At 38.4% G+C, this 16,366-nt stretch overlaps 1 protein-coding gene across 3 annotated transcripts in view; it reads right to left on the reverse strand.

Annotated features, from left to right (window-relative positions):
• Nucleotides 1–16,366, reverse strand: part of ASB10 (ankyrin repeat and SOCS box containing 10) — a 90,801-nt gene that overhangs the window by 14,997 nt on the left and 59,438 nt on the right. For all 3 annotated transcript variants that reach the window (XM_044067596.1, XM_044067597.1, XM_044067598.1), the window contains exons 2-3: nucleotides 13,634–13,901; nucleotides 10,156–10,660 (exon numbers count right to left, since the gene is read on the reverse strand). In XM_044067596.1, coding sequence (XP_043923531.1) covers nucleotides 10,156–10,660; nucleotides 13,634–13,901 — 773 coding nt within the window. The remainder of the gene's footprint in view (nucleotides 1–10,155; nucleotides 10,661–13,633; nucleotides 13,902–16,366) is intronic.

The following is a 16,366-nucleotide window of genomic DNA, read 5'->3' on the forward strand; positions in this document are numbered from 1 at the left end:
GGAATAGACTTCTGTTTGATTGTCTGATCTTTACCAAATAATACATTAAAACCAAACACTAGATTCTCCAAGGTCATCAAGAAGCAATAAAGAGTAGATTGATACTAGACGCACTGACCTTTGCTAAGGGATGCATGCACTTAAAACAGACTATAAAGATATAGCAAAAGGAATTGACCACTTGAAAAGAAGACAGCTACTCTCCATTTCGTGTTAAACATCTGCCTGTGAGTATCACCAAATTGGACTACATGACATTTGGTACCATGAAGTACAGGGAAGACAACAAGAAGGTGGATAAATTTGCTAGAGGAATGTGGACAGTGGAGGCCACTGCAGTGCTTTGTCAACAAGTTAAGCTTCATGGAACATAGTCATACACTTTGAGGAACATCCTTTAGGATGATGGAAAGAAAGGTGCACATCCTAACATCAAGAAGAAAGGAAGTTTTTTTTAATGTATAAAGTAATAATTATACCCTAAATATAGTAACATTATCTCTTACGATATCATGGGTCTGCAGCTCTGCACGTGTGTGTGTGTGTGTGTGTGTGTGTGTGTGTGTGTGTGTGTGTGTGTGTGTGTGTGTGTGTGTGTGTGTGTGTGTATGTGTGTGTGTGTGTGTGTGTATGTAGTGAGTGTGTGTGTGTGTGTGTGTGTGTGTGCGTGCGTGTGTGCGTGTGTGTGTGTGTGTGCGTGCGTGTGTGCATGTGTGTGTTGTGTTCACATGCATGTGCATGTACATGTGAATGTATATGCATGTGTGTGTCTATGTGCCTGTGTGTGCACATGCATATATGTGCATGCGCATTTATTTTTTTATTTTATTTTTATTAAAATTAAATAAATAAAATAAATAAATAAATGTGTCTGTGTGTGCACATGCATATATGTGCATGTGCATGTTTGTGTATATGCGTGTGTGTGTGTGTGTGTGTGTGTGTGCGCGCGCGCGCTCATGTGGCTGTTTGTATATGTATATGCATATGTGTGTGAGTGTGTGTGTGTGTGTGTGTGTGTGTGTGTGTGTGTGTGTGTGTGTGTGTGTGTGTGTGGTAAGTCCATGTGCATGTGGATGTGCTTGTTTGTATAAACATCACTATGTATATGTGTGTGTGTGCACGAGTGCATGGGCGTACATGTGGGTGTGCATGTGTGTACATGTGAGTGCATACTCTATGATAAGCAGCATTCTCTCCAGGATTACTTTCTCTGCTTTAAATCCACTGAATTCAGGTATAGATTCCAGCTCCCTTATATTCCGGAAATGGATAAAGCACAAAATGCCTGAATGATCTTCTTCATTGTATTGGTGCATTTTCATCCAAATAAGTTTCTCAGCTGATGTAATTTTTTTCTATTAACATTCCTGTAAATAGCATTTATATTCATAGCTTTGTCAGTATTTTGTCTACAGTGCAGTGTGAAAACATTGCCTCTTGCCTCCAGTAACTGTAGGAGTATCTCCTAAAATGATGCTGCTAGGACTCAGATAGTCTGCCCAATTCCCCCTGAAAGGAGTGTGCAGCATTATCATTACTGTATGTGATTTATGTCTCCTGTTCAGCTCCATGGAGCACATAAAGACAGAAATACTGACTAGACCTTTATTGCTAAGCTATATATAAGGGAACTGCAATGTGGATGCCAGCCACCTGGCCTCACTTTCTTGCACGGTTATAATACAGGATTTGTGATCAGGATTTCTGCTGTATCACAAATGCACATGGTTTTAAAATCTTGACCAGGGTGGTAAATAAAACATTGAATACGTTCCCCTATAATAACATGTGTCTGAGAAGAGAAAACAAACAGATGCATCCTCTTCCTCCTGTTATTTACATTATATTTAGAAACACTGGCAAAGAAAATAAGGGGCTCAGAAAATTAAGGATATAATTGGTATAGTATTCACGAAAAGTTGGCTTTCTTTGCAGATGATATTATTTTGTAGCTGATAGAACTAGAAATGGACATCTCAGTGTCGTGGAACATTTTGAAACAGTTCCAGTTTTTTTGGCATATAAAATTAATGAAGATAAAACAAAGGCTATAGCTGTAAACTGTGTACCCACACATGAATTGGTTCAGTAATACCCATATTTATGGGGACATGATAAAATGTAATATTTAGGAGTTTGGGTTAAAAAGGATGCTATTATGGCAGCTAAATGTATATGGGAAGTGATTAAACAAAGTATAATACTAAAACTGAAGCTCTTACCTATGGATATGGACAGCAAGTTACAAGCAGTAAAATGCTTTTAGTCCCTTTAGTTTTATAGACAGGTCAGTCACACTTTTGTCAACCAGAGGAGAAGTTGCAAATACTAATTAATAAAGAGTTGAAAGATTATATCTGGGAAGTGAAGAGGGCAAGAGTGAGGCAGGATAAGTCGATCCTTATAATAGAACAAGGAGTTTTAGGATTATACATAACACAAGCATAAAGCTACAATTCAAATTGGAAAGGAATGATGAAGCAGGAGCAAAACTCAAGAAATAAGGAAAGAGTGGATTTTGGATGCATATCCTTAAGAAGAATAACAATATTCATGCAGAATATTATATGCAGAAAGCATACTAAGAACTAAACCAATACAAGAATGGAGAAATGAAATTCTGGCCATAGGGATGACTGCAGTTAGGGGTACAGAGAATAGTCAAGAGGGGGCTAGAATTTATTGGATAAGGATGATAAAGGAACCAAGGTATTGGGAGGAAATAATTAGAAAGGAAATGTAATAGAATGGGAACAGGCTAAGAAGACATTTGAACTGCATACTAGAGAGCCCCCTCTCTATCAGGGATTGATATCAGAGTACAAGCAAACAGAAAGGGATAGGGGAATCCTAATTGAAAGACATGGACTAGTTGAGTTTTTAGATGACTCCAGAACAGAAGCTGCTGTTAAGAAGAGATAATTAGTAGGGCATATAAAATATTGCATGATAACTATAGTAATAAATCAGAGGAGGTCAGAAAATGTTGGGAAGAGAGATTACATAAGCAATTCACAAAGAAACAATGGGAGGGACATATGTATGGTTCACAAATATGCAACAAAGTCTAGAAGATTTAGGATTTTTGCCTGAAAGTGTTTGCATAGGTACTTTTATACCCGAAGAAGACTCCAAAGACTTTTTCCTCACGTAGATTGCAAATGTTGGAGGTGTGATGGGGAAGAAACAGATAATCTGGAACATATGTTTTGGGAGTATAATGAATTGGCAGACTTTAAAAATTCTCTACCAAGTACTTGCCAGGAATACTGGGCGAGCAAATGTGTGTAACTAAAGAAATTCTTTTTTGAGCTGGGATACAGGATCTGAATTGCCTAGACACAGTAAAGCCTTGCTAATTTTAATTCTGGTGACTGTCAAAAAAACAATCACTAGAAAAAAGAAATTGAAGTCTAAACCAACCATACTTGAAATAGTGAATACTGTAAAAGAACAGGGAGTGGGATATTTAGAATAGGTAAAGAATAAATTACATAGAAAAAATGGAAATTGAGGGAGCAATACATGCAGAAAAATGCTTTGTAGGAAGAATGACTTGGCAGGAACTGAACATTTTATTTAATGCTGGACGGATTATATTGTATAGAAAAATATATGTGATGTAAATTTGAACTTATTATGGTTTGATTACTTTTACACAAATGTAAGTTTGCTTGTGTCACAAACGATAATTCAATAAAGGTGTTTAAAAAAAATATGTGCCACGTGTGGTAGAAGTGAACCTTTTGTAAGGGAGTGTGAAGGAAAGCAAATGGTACATACAGTATAAGCTGCTTCGCATTTCCTTACAGAAGTTTCACTTCTACCATATGTGGTGACCACACACACTCTTTTTTTTTTTTGCTGTTGTTTTTTAGAACTGCATTCCACATCTACTCCTCTACGTGTTTACAAATACTGCTTCCCAATCAACAAAACAATTAACGTCCATTTTCTTTACATTTGAGTTCCATCTAACTGAGTTAACAAATCGCCAAGCTTCCTTCTTGTTATACAGTTATATTCCAAGTAGCTAAACTCAAAGTCAGAATACTGATGGAGGATATCAAACATTAATACACAGTTGTAGAATTACATACAGTAAATATATACACAGTGAATCACAAGAGTACTGAGACCACTCTTCTCTGCAATTTTGGTGTCAAAATTTCAGTAAAAATTATCTTTGGACAGACAAAAATGTTGACTACTATATTTTCTTATATTATGCTGAATTAATTATGGGTTAACCATAATAATTTAAAAGCATTCCAACATCTGTATGCTTCCCTGATTTTTAGCCCAGGAAAATTGAATTCTATTATATGCATAAATATTTAGACATTTTACTGAAGTGACTTATCCGTTTACAAACACAACAGGCATAAAAAACCCAGAACAGCCTATTTCAGTCAGCTTAAAATCCCAAATGGTGTCCCTTCCAAATCTTTTGTTTCTACTCAATGCAGCACACTGTGATAAAGCAAGCTGCAATCTTACTCATAAATATTGAAGAAAACTCCAACCAATGATTCAGAAATCAAAAACTTTCATTCTCAGTATGTGTATGTGTTTGTGTGTGTGTGTGTGTGTGTGTGTGTGTGTGTGTGTGTGTGTGTGTGTGTGTGTGTGTGTGTGTGTGTGTATGTGTGTGTATGTGTGTGTGTTTGAATAGAAGAATGAAGTCAAGTTCCACCCTTAAGGGTGGCGTTTTGACTTACATACTTCCATTTCACTTTTCCACTACACTCTGAGCTTTCACACTGTCCCGTAAGAAGTTTCACTTTAAAAATGTTGTTTAGGGTAAAGGGTGGACACTGTATATAGTGATGATATTGGAGTCAAGACTCTACCACTAGGTCTAGTTTTTATTGCTAGTTGACAGAAGCTGAGTAAGGGATGGACAGAAGCTTATATATATAGTTTGGTAGAAAATAAGAGGTCTCCTGCACACAGGAAAATAAGTCAGCAACTTGCTCATCTTACTTGCTTTTTGAGGAAGTAGCTTTTCAGCAACTGATATGCATCCTTAAATATCAGTGCCTATAGAAGTCTAAAGTGTTTCAAGGATAAGAGCAAATAAAAATAAAATAACTAAAATATGATCTGTGTCAGGTATCTACAGGCTGTAGCCACCCCACTTCCCAATACTTTAGATGTGACCTCATCTTAGGACCACAGGTTATAAAGAGGTATTCAACTGATCCCGGGATCTATCGACCTATTAGCCTGATGAGCCTGGTCTGCAAGGCCATTGAATGTATCATCATGGAACTCATAAACAAAGATATTGGTAACCTCCAAACTCTGGATCCCACCCAGTTCGGGTTTGTGAAAGGCAGATCATGCCTCCTGTGTCTGATTGACTTCTTTGAGGCAGTCACCAAAGCCGTAGATGAGAGTAAGGTGATTCACACAGCCTATCTTGACCTCGCCAAGGCTTTCAACACCATCCCCCATTCTGGAATTATAGCTAAACTCACTAAACTAGGTATAAATCCCTACGTCACAAGATGGGTTGCCAACTGCCTCACTGACAGAACCCAGACTGTAAAGGTTGCAGACTCCAAATCTGACCTCAAAGCAGTGACAAGTGGAGTACCACAGGATTCCATCCTGGGACCTCTCCTGTTTGGTATCTACTTCTCTGAAGTACAGGCTAACACAGAAGGCCTCTGGCTAATGAAGTTCGTAGATGACTGCAAACTAGGAGCCATAGTCAAGTCCCCAAATGATGTGGACATCCTACAGAAGGGCCTCACTGAGACAGATGCCTGGTGTCAGAGCCATGGCCTCAAGCTCAATGCCAAAAAGTGCAGTGTTATCCCCTTTGGTAAAAACTTTATACCCATGAACTACAACATAGGCAGCAATCTACTTAACACCAAATGCGTGATAAGAGACCTTGGGACCCAGGTGGACAGTAGTCTCTCCTTTGATAGTCACATCGCCACAGTAGTCAGGAAGTCCTTCTACATGGCACACCTCATCATAAAAGGGTTCTCATCGAGGAAAAAAGAGGTCATTGTTCCCCTCTACTCGACATTCATTAGACCCATTAAAGAGTACAACGCCCCTTTTGGAATGTACCTCACAAGACATCTGCAGCAGCTGGAAAGGCCACAGAAGTACCTCACAAAGAGGATTACTGGCTTCAAACAAATGCCCTACACTGACCGCCTCAAAAACTCCAGCTTTACTCCGTAGCATATCACCTACTCCGAGGTGATCTCTGCCTAACATATAAAGCTATGTCAAACCCAGAGCTGTTGGACATTCTACACCTAAAGAAATACCAATCCCTCCGAGCAACACACTCTGGGGACCTAAACCTTGTCACCACAATAAACAGAACATGCTGGAGGGATAGATTCCTGTCCCAGAGACTTCCCATACTCTGGAACAGGCTACCCATCTATGTCAAGCAAAGTTCTTCATTAGCACTCTTCAAGAAAAATCTTGATGAGTGGATGGGAAATAGGAACTACACCTTGGGGAATCACTTCTCTGTCTCTGCTCAACAGTGACACAGGAAAATAACTTTCTTAGGTGGCATAAGCCAGGGAACCTTGTTGGCTAGGCTTATGTAGGCCCTTGGGCCGATAGTCTAGTACCTACCTATGAACCTATGAACCTATGAATCAAACTGGTGATCTTGTCAGATTGAGAACAGAACTGCAAACATGTTTTAAGCAAGATTACATTCATTTCCTTCAACTATGCCATTCTACATATGGTACATCATATAAGACAAAAAAATATATTGTTTGTGGTGGCCTTACACATGGTCTGTTGTTGGCAAAGCAGACTTGTTTCACCCGTTGTATATGAACTGTTTCTCAAACTAAGCATTGATAAGCAGTTATATATCAGTTAGCTGAAAATGCCATTCAACTGAAAAGATAAAAAGTACCAGTATTACAAGTTTCAGTAAAGCAATGGAATGTATAATCATGCAACAGATAAATAAGGATACTGGTAGTTTACAATCATTTGACAAAAATGAATTTGGCTGTGAGAAGGCACTGGACAAAGGTAAGGATGTGCATGCTGCCCACCTACATTTGGCCACAGCTTTTGATACTATTATGCTCTCTGGAATTTTAGAAAAATCTGGCCCAGTTGAGTGTAAGCCCATACATAACTCACTGAATAGCTGATTGGCTCACAGACAGCATCCACTCAGTCAGGTTGGTATGGCACTTCCCTGTAAAAGACTTATCAACAGTGGCAGCTTCCATGGTTCTGTGCTATGGCCATTACTCTTAAACATTTACTTCAGTGATGCAAATCTGATGTCAAGGGCCTTCAGCTGACTAAATCTGATGAAGACTGCAAATTTAGACCTAGTTATTAACTCACCAGATGATGTCTATATTTTCCAAAGGGATTTAACTTTCACAAATTCATGGTGTCAGGGCCATCAATTTTAAGCTAAAAGCAAAGAAATGCAACACTACACTCTTGCAGAAGAAAAGAGCACCCCTACACGTACCACGTAAACAACACCCCCTTAAAACAGATACTGTCATTAGAGACCTGGACACATTTATGCACAATGAACTTTCCTTTGGCCACCATTTACTGACTATCATTAGGAAATCTTATTACTTAGCCGAGCTAGTTACTACAGGTATAACCTCCATGTAAAAAAAAAATCCCATGTTTCCAAAGAAAGTATCAGGTGTGAGCTCTCTGTGCTACGCAAAGTAACTAAAAGCCATATCTCTCTATTCTGTCTTTTATAGATTTCTGTGAGGTGATCTCTGTTGTGGTCTATAAAGCAGCAAAGGACTCTGTCCTGCTTGATTTCTTACACATTGGAATGTGACTTCTTCATAAATACCCACTACAGGGATAACATAAACAGAACCTGTGGCAGGATTAATATCTCTCTCCCAGAGAATCCCCTAACTATGGAATAAATTCCCTCTCCATATCAGACAAAGCAAATCCCTACCTCTGTTCAAAAATAACCTCAATGGGTGGATGGGTATCCAAAAATTCGCCCCTGTTCTTGTCACCTGTCCCTTCTGGATAAGGGAGCAACGAGTGAGAAGTGCATTGGCTAGGCTGCAAATGGCCTACTTAACCAATTGCCAAGTATCTAGCTATACACCTGTAATTTATATGACAAGACTTTTCCCCTAGATTCAACCTGAAACTGTTGTAAAGCAAATGTACCAATTAACATTATAAAACTAATAGGAAAAATGTAATCATGGCATGACATTTTAAAATTTAGCATGAGCTAAAGGTTTTAAGTTCAGTTTTTGTCCAATGTTTTACAGTTTGATTACATTTCTTTTCACACAAATTTTACATTTGTGTATTTATCTTTGCTTTGAATTTTGACGGATGCCCTGCTTTATGCACCACCTACTTATTTTCCTGTCTTTTCAGAATTTTACATCTATTTCAGATATCCATTTCTAGGAAGAAGACAGCTTTCTTGTTATATGCCAAACATTCTTTTTATCACAGGCTCTCCCACAAAATAGGTATGAGGTGCTATCTGGATGCATATACTCTGTACTCTCTTGTCCTCCTCTTTCCCTAGCAATTACTAGTGGCCAAACATGTGCTAACCCTCGGTGCTCCCAAAAGTGGCAATTTCAAACTCATTTCATAAATTATAGTTGGCCAACTGCTGTGCAACATGATGGCTCTCAGACTGAGAACAGAAGGATAAACATTGCCTCAGTCCTTCATACTACAGAGGCATCTAGCTGCAGACATCTTCTTAAAAGTGCTTTCCCTTTGTCAAAAATATATGGTTAAACATGCAAGTTTGTGAGGGGACCACTTTGGGTTATGTAGATCTCAGCCTCCCCCCCAATTTGGAACCATCATTAGGAGCAGAACTGGTAACATAACTGCAGGTCTAATCCTTAGACTATACAGTGTTAGGCCCTGAGACTAATCCTTATATTTATCTATTGGCATCCTCACAGGCAAAAGACAAATATTTACAGGCTAAATTAATCAGTTTTCATCATGCAGTGTAGCAACCTATGCACTGATGGTCTAACAGCACCTACTATCTGAAGAAAAAGAAAATATTGTAAAAACCACAAATGTATATTATTTTGGAACATTTCTCCCTGGGCCTCCGCTGAAAATTGGCTTTGTTCCAAGTCGGACTTTCCCGGTTAACAAATAATAAATAAATAAATAAAATAAAATAAATGTATATAAGAAATTGTGTCAACAAAGGTTAGGAATCCTGGTCCTGTACAACATTAACTTTAACAAAATATGTAGTAGAATACAATAAAGGAAAAAGCTGCAGACTAGTAATCCTGCATCCTAACTCCATGCACTCCCTTTTATAGCCTGTGGTTTACAAACTGGTAACCTCAAGCCTGTGTTTTTGTTAAATCTATCTGTTATTAAAAATAAACAGAAAAAAATCTGCAATTGTATGCAGGTAAATGAATACAAAAGTAAACTATGCAAGCATTCTTCTGTCAAGTTTTTATAAGTAAATGAACTTACTAAGGCTGGAAAGCTAACCGTTTATAGTCAAATGAGTGAAATGTCAGTGGCCAAGCTACACTTAAACCCATGAATTATATGTCATGGCACAATGTAGCAGACTTGGTGGCATGCATACCTGTATTTGAAAGCAATTTTGCTGATTCCCAGTGAAAACACTGCCTGTAAGAAGACATTCACTGATCTCAACACCCCTCCCCCAAAACATACATAATCAGTTAAAACAGAGCAGCAAATCCTTGGGATAGCAATCGTGAAAATCTTTGTCATGCATTTTCAGTGAACTGGTATTTAGTATAATGCATTCCATAGTGTGACACATTAAGTCACAGAGCTTATACAACATACTGCTTTGCAGGTGTGCAGTTTTGCATACAGCTGTTTCATTATAGCTGGGTATGTCAGTGTGCTAATGCATTCCATAGTGCGACACATTGAGTCACAGAGCTTATACAACATACTGATTTGCAGGTGTGCGGTTTTGCATACAGCTGTTTCATTATAGCTGGGTATGTCAGTGTGCTAATGCATTCCATAGTGTGACACATTGAGTCACAGAGCTTATACAACATACTGCTTTGCAGGTGTGCGGTTTTGCATACAGCTGTTTCATTATAGCTGGGTATGTCAGTGTGAGATACTGATTGCTCTTACCTTTGGAATTGAGCCTGGCCACAAACGGATAGCTCCATAGTTTAAGAGGGCTCTGACAGTCCTTTCTGGGTAGTGTTCTAGCTTAAAGGGCACCACCTGCAGGATGTTGTGCAGTGGGGTGTTGCCACTGTAGTTCATGTCATTGACTCTGGCTCCTTGCTCCAGTAAGAGCTCTACCACTTTGTGATTGGCGACTTTGCAAGCATTGTGTAGAGGGCTCACACGGTCTAAGTCACAGACTGTGACTTTGGCTCCACGGTCAACCAGTTCCTTGCACATGTGATAGTAGCGGTCTGTATCTTCAGCCCTGTGTGGCTGGGCACAGGCTGTGTTTAGTGGTGTCAATCCCTCATTATTTTTCTTGTGTACATCAGCACCATATTGAAGGTATAGCTTCAGGTGTTCTTCCAAGCCATTCTGAGCCGCAATATGTAGTGGGGTGTCTTCCTCTTCTTCTGACTGACAGTTAACATTAGCTCCATAGGTCAGCACCAGTTTTGCACACCTGTAACAATAAACAGAGCAAAATGACAAGAGTTGATAACATACAGAAATGAGAAACTAACAACTGTCATCCAAAGCGCTGCCACTCTATCACTGGCATTAATAAAACCTTTCAGTCTGTAAAAAGATACTGTAAAAAACTACAGTCCTTAGAAATGTTTGCAGTGTCTCATAATCAAGTATAGCTCTAAAAATGCTGTAATTCGCAACAGAAGTATTTATAGAGTAACTAAATTATGGCTGAACCATTCTCACCTAATATCGAAAATCAACCACCAGCAAAAAGAAATTCAGTATCTCGATTTTGTCATTTCCTTCTGTTGCAGAATGTGAACATAACTGAATTAAAAGCATCCCAAGTTAGTGAACTGATATCAAAACCAAGAACAAAGAATTTTGTCTTGTTTTTTTTTTTTTTTGTTTTGTTAGTTCTAGCAGGCAAAAGTACCTAATGGAAGGAGTGTTAAGCTTTTAAATTATGATTTAATAACAAACTGCTGGAGGGAGATGAGTCATTACTTTTGACCTGTATAAAGGTCAGTCAACAAACTATTATACTTTATGACAGAGTTCTTGAAGTGATTGTTATAAATCAAGGGCGGGGGAGATTTAATCATATTCAGCTGAGTAGGAAGATTCATTAATGATTCCGAGTTCACTCTGCAATTGGTAATACCTTCTAGTACTGTAAGTATCTAACAGATATTAAATTGTTTTAGAAATGTATAACCTTTCAGCTTTTGGCATTAGAACGTGCTTGTCAATCTCAGCCTGGAAGAAGAAAGTTACATAAGAATAGATTTAATTTGCCGCATGAGAAACTCAAGTTTAATCAGTGCTGGACTGGTAGGAATGTGGTGGGAAGGATAAAATAAGTTGCAACTGACAATTCACTGTTTTTCTTTTTTTTGGCAGGGGTGGGCTTCCTTTATTTAGTTACTGCCAAGCTGATGCACTGATAGGTAGCACAGGTAAAGGACAAGATGTGAAATGTGAGTGTCCGAGGGCCTGCATTTGAAATCACTACAAGCCCCTTGACATTACCCACCAGGGGAATAAAGATCAGGTAGGACATAATAAAAAATATCCCTACCAACTTACTTTTTGAGAATGGAGGAATGGTGCTGCCATGAAGCTCTTGCTCCTTTTGGAAAGAAATTAATAGTGTGGGAATTTGGTCACCCAAATGCTATCAAGCTGGAAGAAAAAAAATCATGTTTACATACTTTTCAGCAGCTGGGATGGGTTCATATCCAGTTTCTAATACACTGCCTTTGTATCAGAACTACATCCAAATCTGATACTCTACTAACTCTAATAAATGAATACCATCTGGGTCAGAATTAGCAGATGAATTAGTTCTTCTGACTTGTATTTCTATGTCTATTGTCTAAATTCTGAGATCTTGGCAGGTATTCTGACATAAACACCTTGGCTCTGACCACTGCAATACAGTGCATATCAGACAGAAACTATTACATGGGATCAGGTCTAGATCTCCACACTTGCAGTCTTTTTTATTGTCAAACATAACAGTCTGTCTGGAAGACTGGTCCAAAAGCTAAGACTAAATAAACCTGGTGTACGTCATCTTATAGTAAGTGCATGCTAGACAAAAAATTAGATGACAGTTTGATACTTGAAGGTGCATTTCTCTAGTTTAGCTAGCCTGAGGGCTGGGATTGCAGCTACAGGCACTGTTTCACAGATTCACACACCAATCCTTAACTGTGACTGAATCCATGATGTCCTGGATTGAAATCCATCTAATGAAACTGTTTTAAAATGGTATGAATTCTTAGATCATAAATCACCCAAGCTATCATGACCTCACAAGAAAATAAATGTGTGCGTGTGCGTGTGCGTGCGTGTGTGTGTGTGTGTGTGTGTGTGTGTGTGTGTGTCTCTCTCTCTCTCTCTCTATATATATATATATATATATATATATATATATATATGGGTCTACCTGAAAACACCGACACCGGAAGATCGGCAATGGAGAAGACCGACAGTTGAGAATCCCGATGCTGAGAACACTGACATGTTAAGGTGCGATAGAGACAGACGTTAGGGTCAGGGTGTGGGTAAGGTAAGTGTGTGATAGTGATGGATGTTAGGGTAGGGTGCGGGTCAGGTAAGTGTGTGATAGTGACGGACTTTAGGTTTAGGGGCAGGTTAAGTGAGTTAGGGTTAGGGTGCGGGTAAGGTAAGTGTGCGATAGTGATGGAGTTGAGGGTTAGGGGCGGATTAAGTGAGTTAGGGTTAGGGTGCGGGTAAGGTAAGTGTGTGATAGTGACGGACCTTAGGGTTAGGGTTTGGGTTAAGGTTAGTGCATAGATAGTTGTGTATGTAAGGTTTAGTGTAGGTTTGTAAGGTTTTTGGTGTACTTGTGTTGTGTGTATGTTTTTTGGGAAAGGTATTTGTTTTGTCGATTGTTGGGATTTTGGTTTGTTGGGCGTGTGAAGTTTCGTGTTTTTGAACTTTCTTTTTTATCGTTTTTTTCATGTTGGTTATTTCGATGTCGGTGTTTTGGCGTGTCGGTGTTATCAGGTAGACCTATATATATATATATATATATATATATATATATATATATATATATATATGTGTGTGTGTGTGTATAACTATAGATATAGAAATATAATTAAATAAATTTTCTAGTATTCCAGATTTTTCTTAAACTACAGCTCATCACGCCTAATCATTGGTAATGTGTTAATTTTTCCATTTGTATAACATGCAACATGTATTTTTGCAACTGTATATGTTCATTTCATTATTTTGTTTTAAATATGTACTATATAAAATGTTGTTGTTGCTGGAGCTTTTCTCCCTGGGCTTCCACTGAAAAGAGATTCCTACCCAGTCAGACATTTCTGGTAAAGAAATACAAAATAATAAGTAAAAATACCCCTTTGGAAAAAAAGGCATGACATTCACCCAACTTTCAGAATGCAGCACTCTATAAACTTACTCCAGTGACTCAGTAGAATTGCAGTAGTGAAGTGGTGAGAGTCCATCTTCTGAAATGGCGTTTGTGCATGCTCCAAATGCTAGAAGGAGTCTCACAGATTCAGTCATTGCATTCTCACATGCTTCATGGAGAGGGGTCTTTCCACCAGGGGCAAGGTCCACTTCTGCACCCCTTAGCAGCAGGTGTCTTAGGCAATCATTGTAACCACGACTTGCTGTGATATGCAGGGGCGTTGTCAACTCTTGCTCATAAGACAGAGACCAAAGTCCTGAAATAAAATATAAGAACATGGACATTTCAGTTACGACTTCTGCTGACATAGGCTGCTCAGTGTAATAGCTGATTATTTTTACAAAACCCTTTATGTGTGCCCATGTTTGAACAATATTTCCCATTCAATTTATTATCTGCTAGACCCACTGCTCAACAATCAGACTGTTTATATAATTATCTATCTAGATAGTCCAAAAATCATATAGTTCTGATATTGCCCAGATACTTATAAATAATTTAAGCAGAAGGCACATACATGTTGTGGATGAAGCTTGAGCTGAGAAGATGAAGCCCTTAGTATAAAAGTTGGACATTTCTGACTTGGTTGTTAGTAACATGAGAGGTGGTGAGGTCAGACTGTCACTCAGTTAAAACTCCTTTATGGTATTCACAATGGATAGTCAACTAATAATGAAATCACAGTTTGCTAAAACATGATTTATAAATACTGTTTTACAGAACGGTGCTTGAGAGAAAAGGTTCCTAACAGGGAGCAAACCTCCAACTGTCTTTGTGGAAGGAGATATAACTGATCCTAACTTAGGTATAGCACCTCTGAGTAGGTATTTTCTCTGAATGAAGTTTGCAGTTACAAGACAAGTCAGCAAAACAGAATCAGTGAATTGTGTTTTGCCAAATGAATCTTCAGTTATTTATAGTATCATTATTTAGGATGCCTAGAAGTTTAGTACATGTAGCAAGGACAAAGGTTTGGGACAGCTGGAAGGTAGGCTGCCATCTTTTAGGAAGCACTGTGACACGTAATGTGGAAATGCTGCAGGAAAAGATGAAACATATAATAATGGAAGTTCTGGGGTGGTACAACAAAAACAAAGCAAACAAAACAAACAAAAAAAAAAAAAAAAAAGACAGAGAAATCCTACTTAAGGAAAGGAAGGGAGTGAGTGAAAAAGAGCCAACTGGTTTAGCTAAAATTAGAAGATAGGGAAAAGGGAGTATGAATATGAGACAATGAAGGTCTGTGGAATGCTACAAAGTTTTATATGCGTATAAAGGGGAGTGTCTATGAGACAGCCAATAAAAAGGCTATTTTTTTAAACAGGTGATAGTAACCCATGAATGAGAGAAGGTCACAGAAGTAAAGTGTGAGTGGAAAAAAAAATCTTCAAATATACTGGGAATGCAGTAAGACTTGCCTGGACATCGAGTTGCTGGAAAAGTGGTATGAAGCTTAAATATGATGGCTATCAGGCTATAATATAGAATTAATTCATGTCAATATTTGCAAAAGAAATAAAAGGTAATGCAGCTGAGTGGGAAGGTAGAATGAATATGGATGGAGACAGTTTTACAGGATGGAAACAGAAGAAACTTGAAGGATTTCAGCAAGATTAACCACAAGGACTAGATTAACTGCTTCTGTGGACACTAACAACTGGCACTGATGCTCATCTCATCTCTGGTTACATTGAACTGTATTCTGTTAGAAAGTAAAATGCTGTCACAGGATTGAGGGACTATAATCAATATTCTCTTCTACAGCCATAGGTCAGGAAGAACCTGAACAGTTGCAGGAGTGTTACTCTAAAACCACTGTGCCGTGGCCAAACATAATGCACACAGGAGGAAAACCGAGGTGCTAACTGCCCTTCTAACCCAATCTGATCTCCTTCTAGAACTGCATCATCAATAAGGTAAAAAAATTAATTGTGTTTGTGTCAGGCAATTTGTTTTTTCATCTATTTTTCACATAAGTGGGCTGTTACTTGAGGGTCCTTTTTCAGCCACTTCCAGTTAAAGTTAATAAAATGAAAACCACCTAACATCAATAGTAACAAGCACAACATGAGTACACATAAGTGACCTATTTATATTGTGAGGCTTTACTTCATCTTGGTGAGAGTGATATATTAGGGATTTGAATCAGCACTCATACAGAGATGAAGTAAGGCCTCACAAAATAAATAGGTCACTTATGTGTACTGATGTTGTGCTTGTTACTATTGATGTTAGATGGTTTTAATTTTATTATATCTAAGTGGCTTTAGGAAAGCATTGGGTATTACCTCAGAAAACAAGGCGAGCTTTTAGTCAAAGGTACATATTTTCAAAAGTTAAAGTTAATGAATCGGAGGAGGAACTAAGGTGATTTTTTCCACTGATAACTACAACTGTGAGATATACAATATACCCCAAATTCAGGGAATTATGAGAGCATCTCTCTCAATCAGGTTAACATAGGCCATAAGCGTATAGACCTCATCATAGAGGAATACCTAATAGATAATAGGATTTCCAATGACACCTATTCCTACATCAAGGTGGACCATCCAGTTCTAGCTAAGATGGTGGGTATCCCTAAGATACACAAATCCATTCAGAAACCTCCTTTTCGTCCTATTGTATCAGGCTCTAGATCCAAAACCTTCAAAATAGGACAATTGATTGACAGTTGGCTTAAGAAGACCTATGACAACATTCAACATATCATCAAGGACT

Source organism: Protopterus annectens, chromosome 3.part1, assembly GCF_019279795.1.
Source record: "Protopterus annectens isolate FY-2018-M chromosome 3.part1, PAN1.0, whole genome shotgun sequence".
NCBI lineage: Eukaryota > Metazoa > Chordata > Ceratodontiformes > Protopteridae > Protopterus > Protopterus annectens.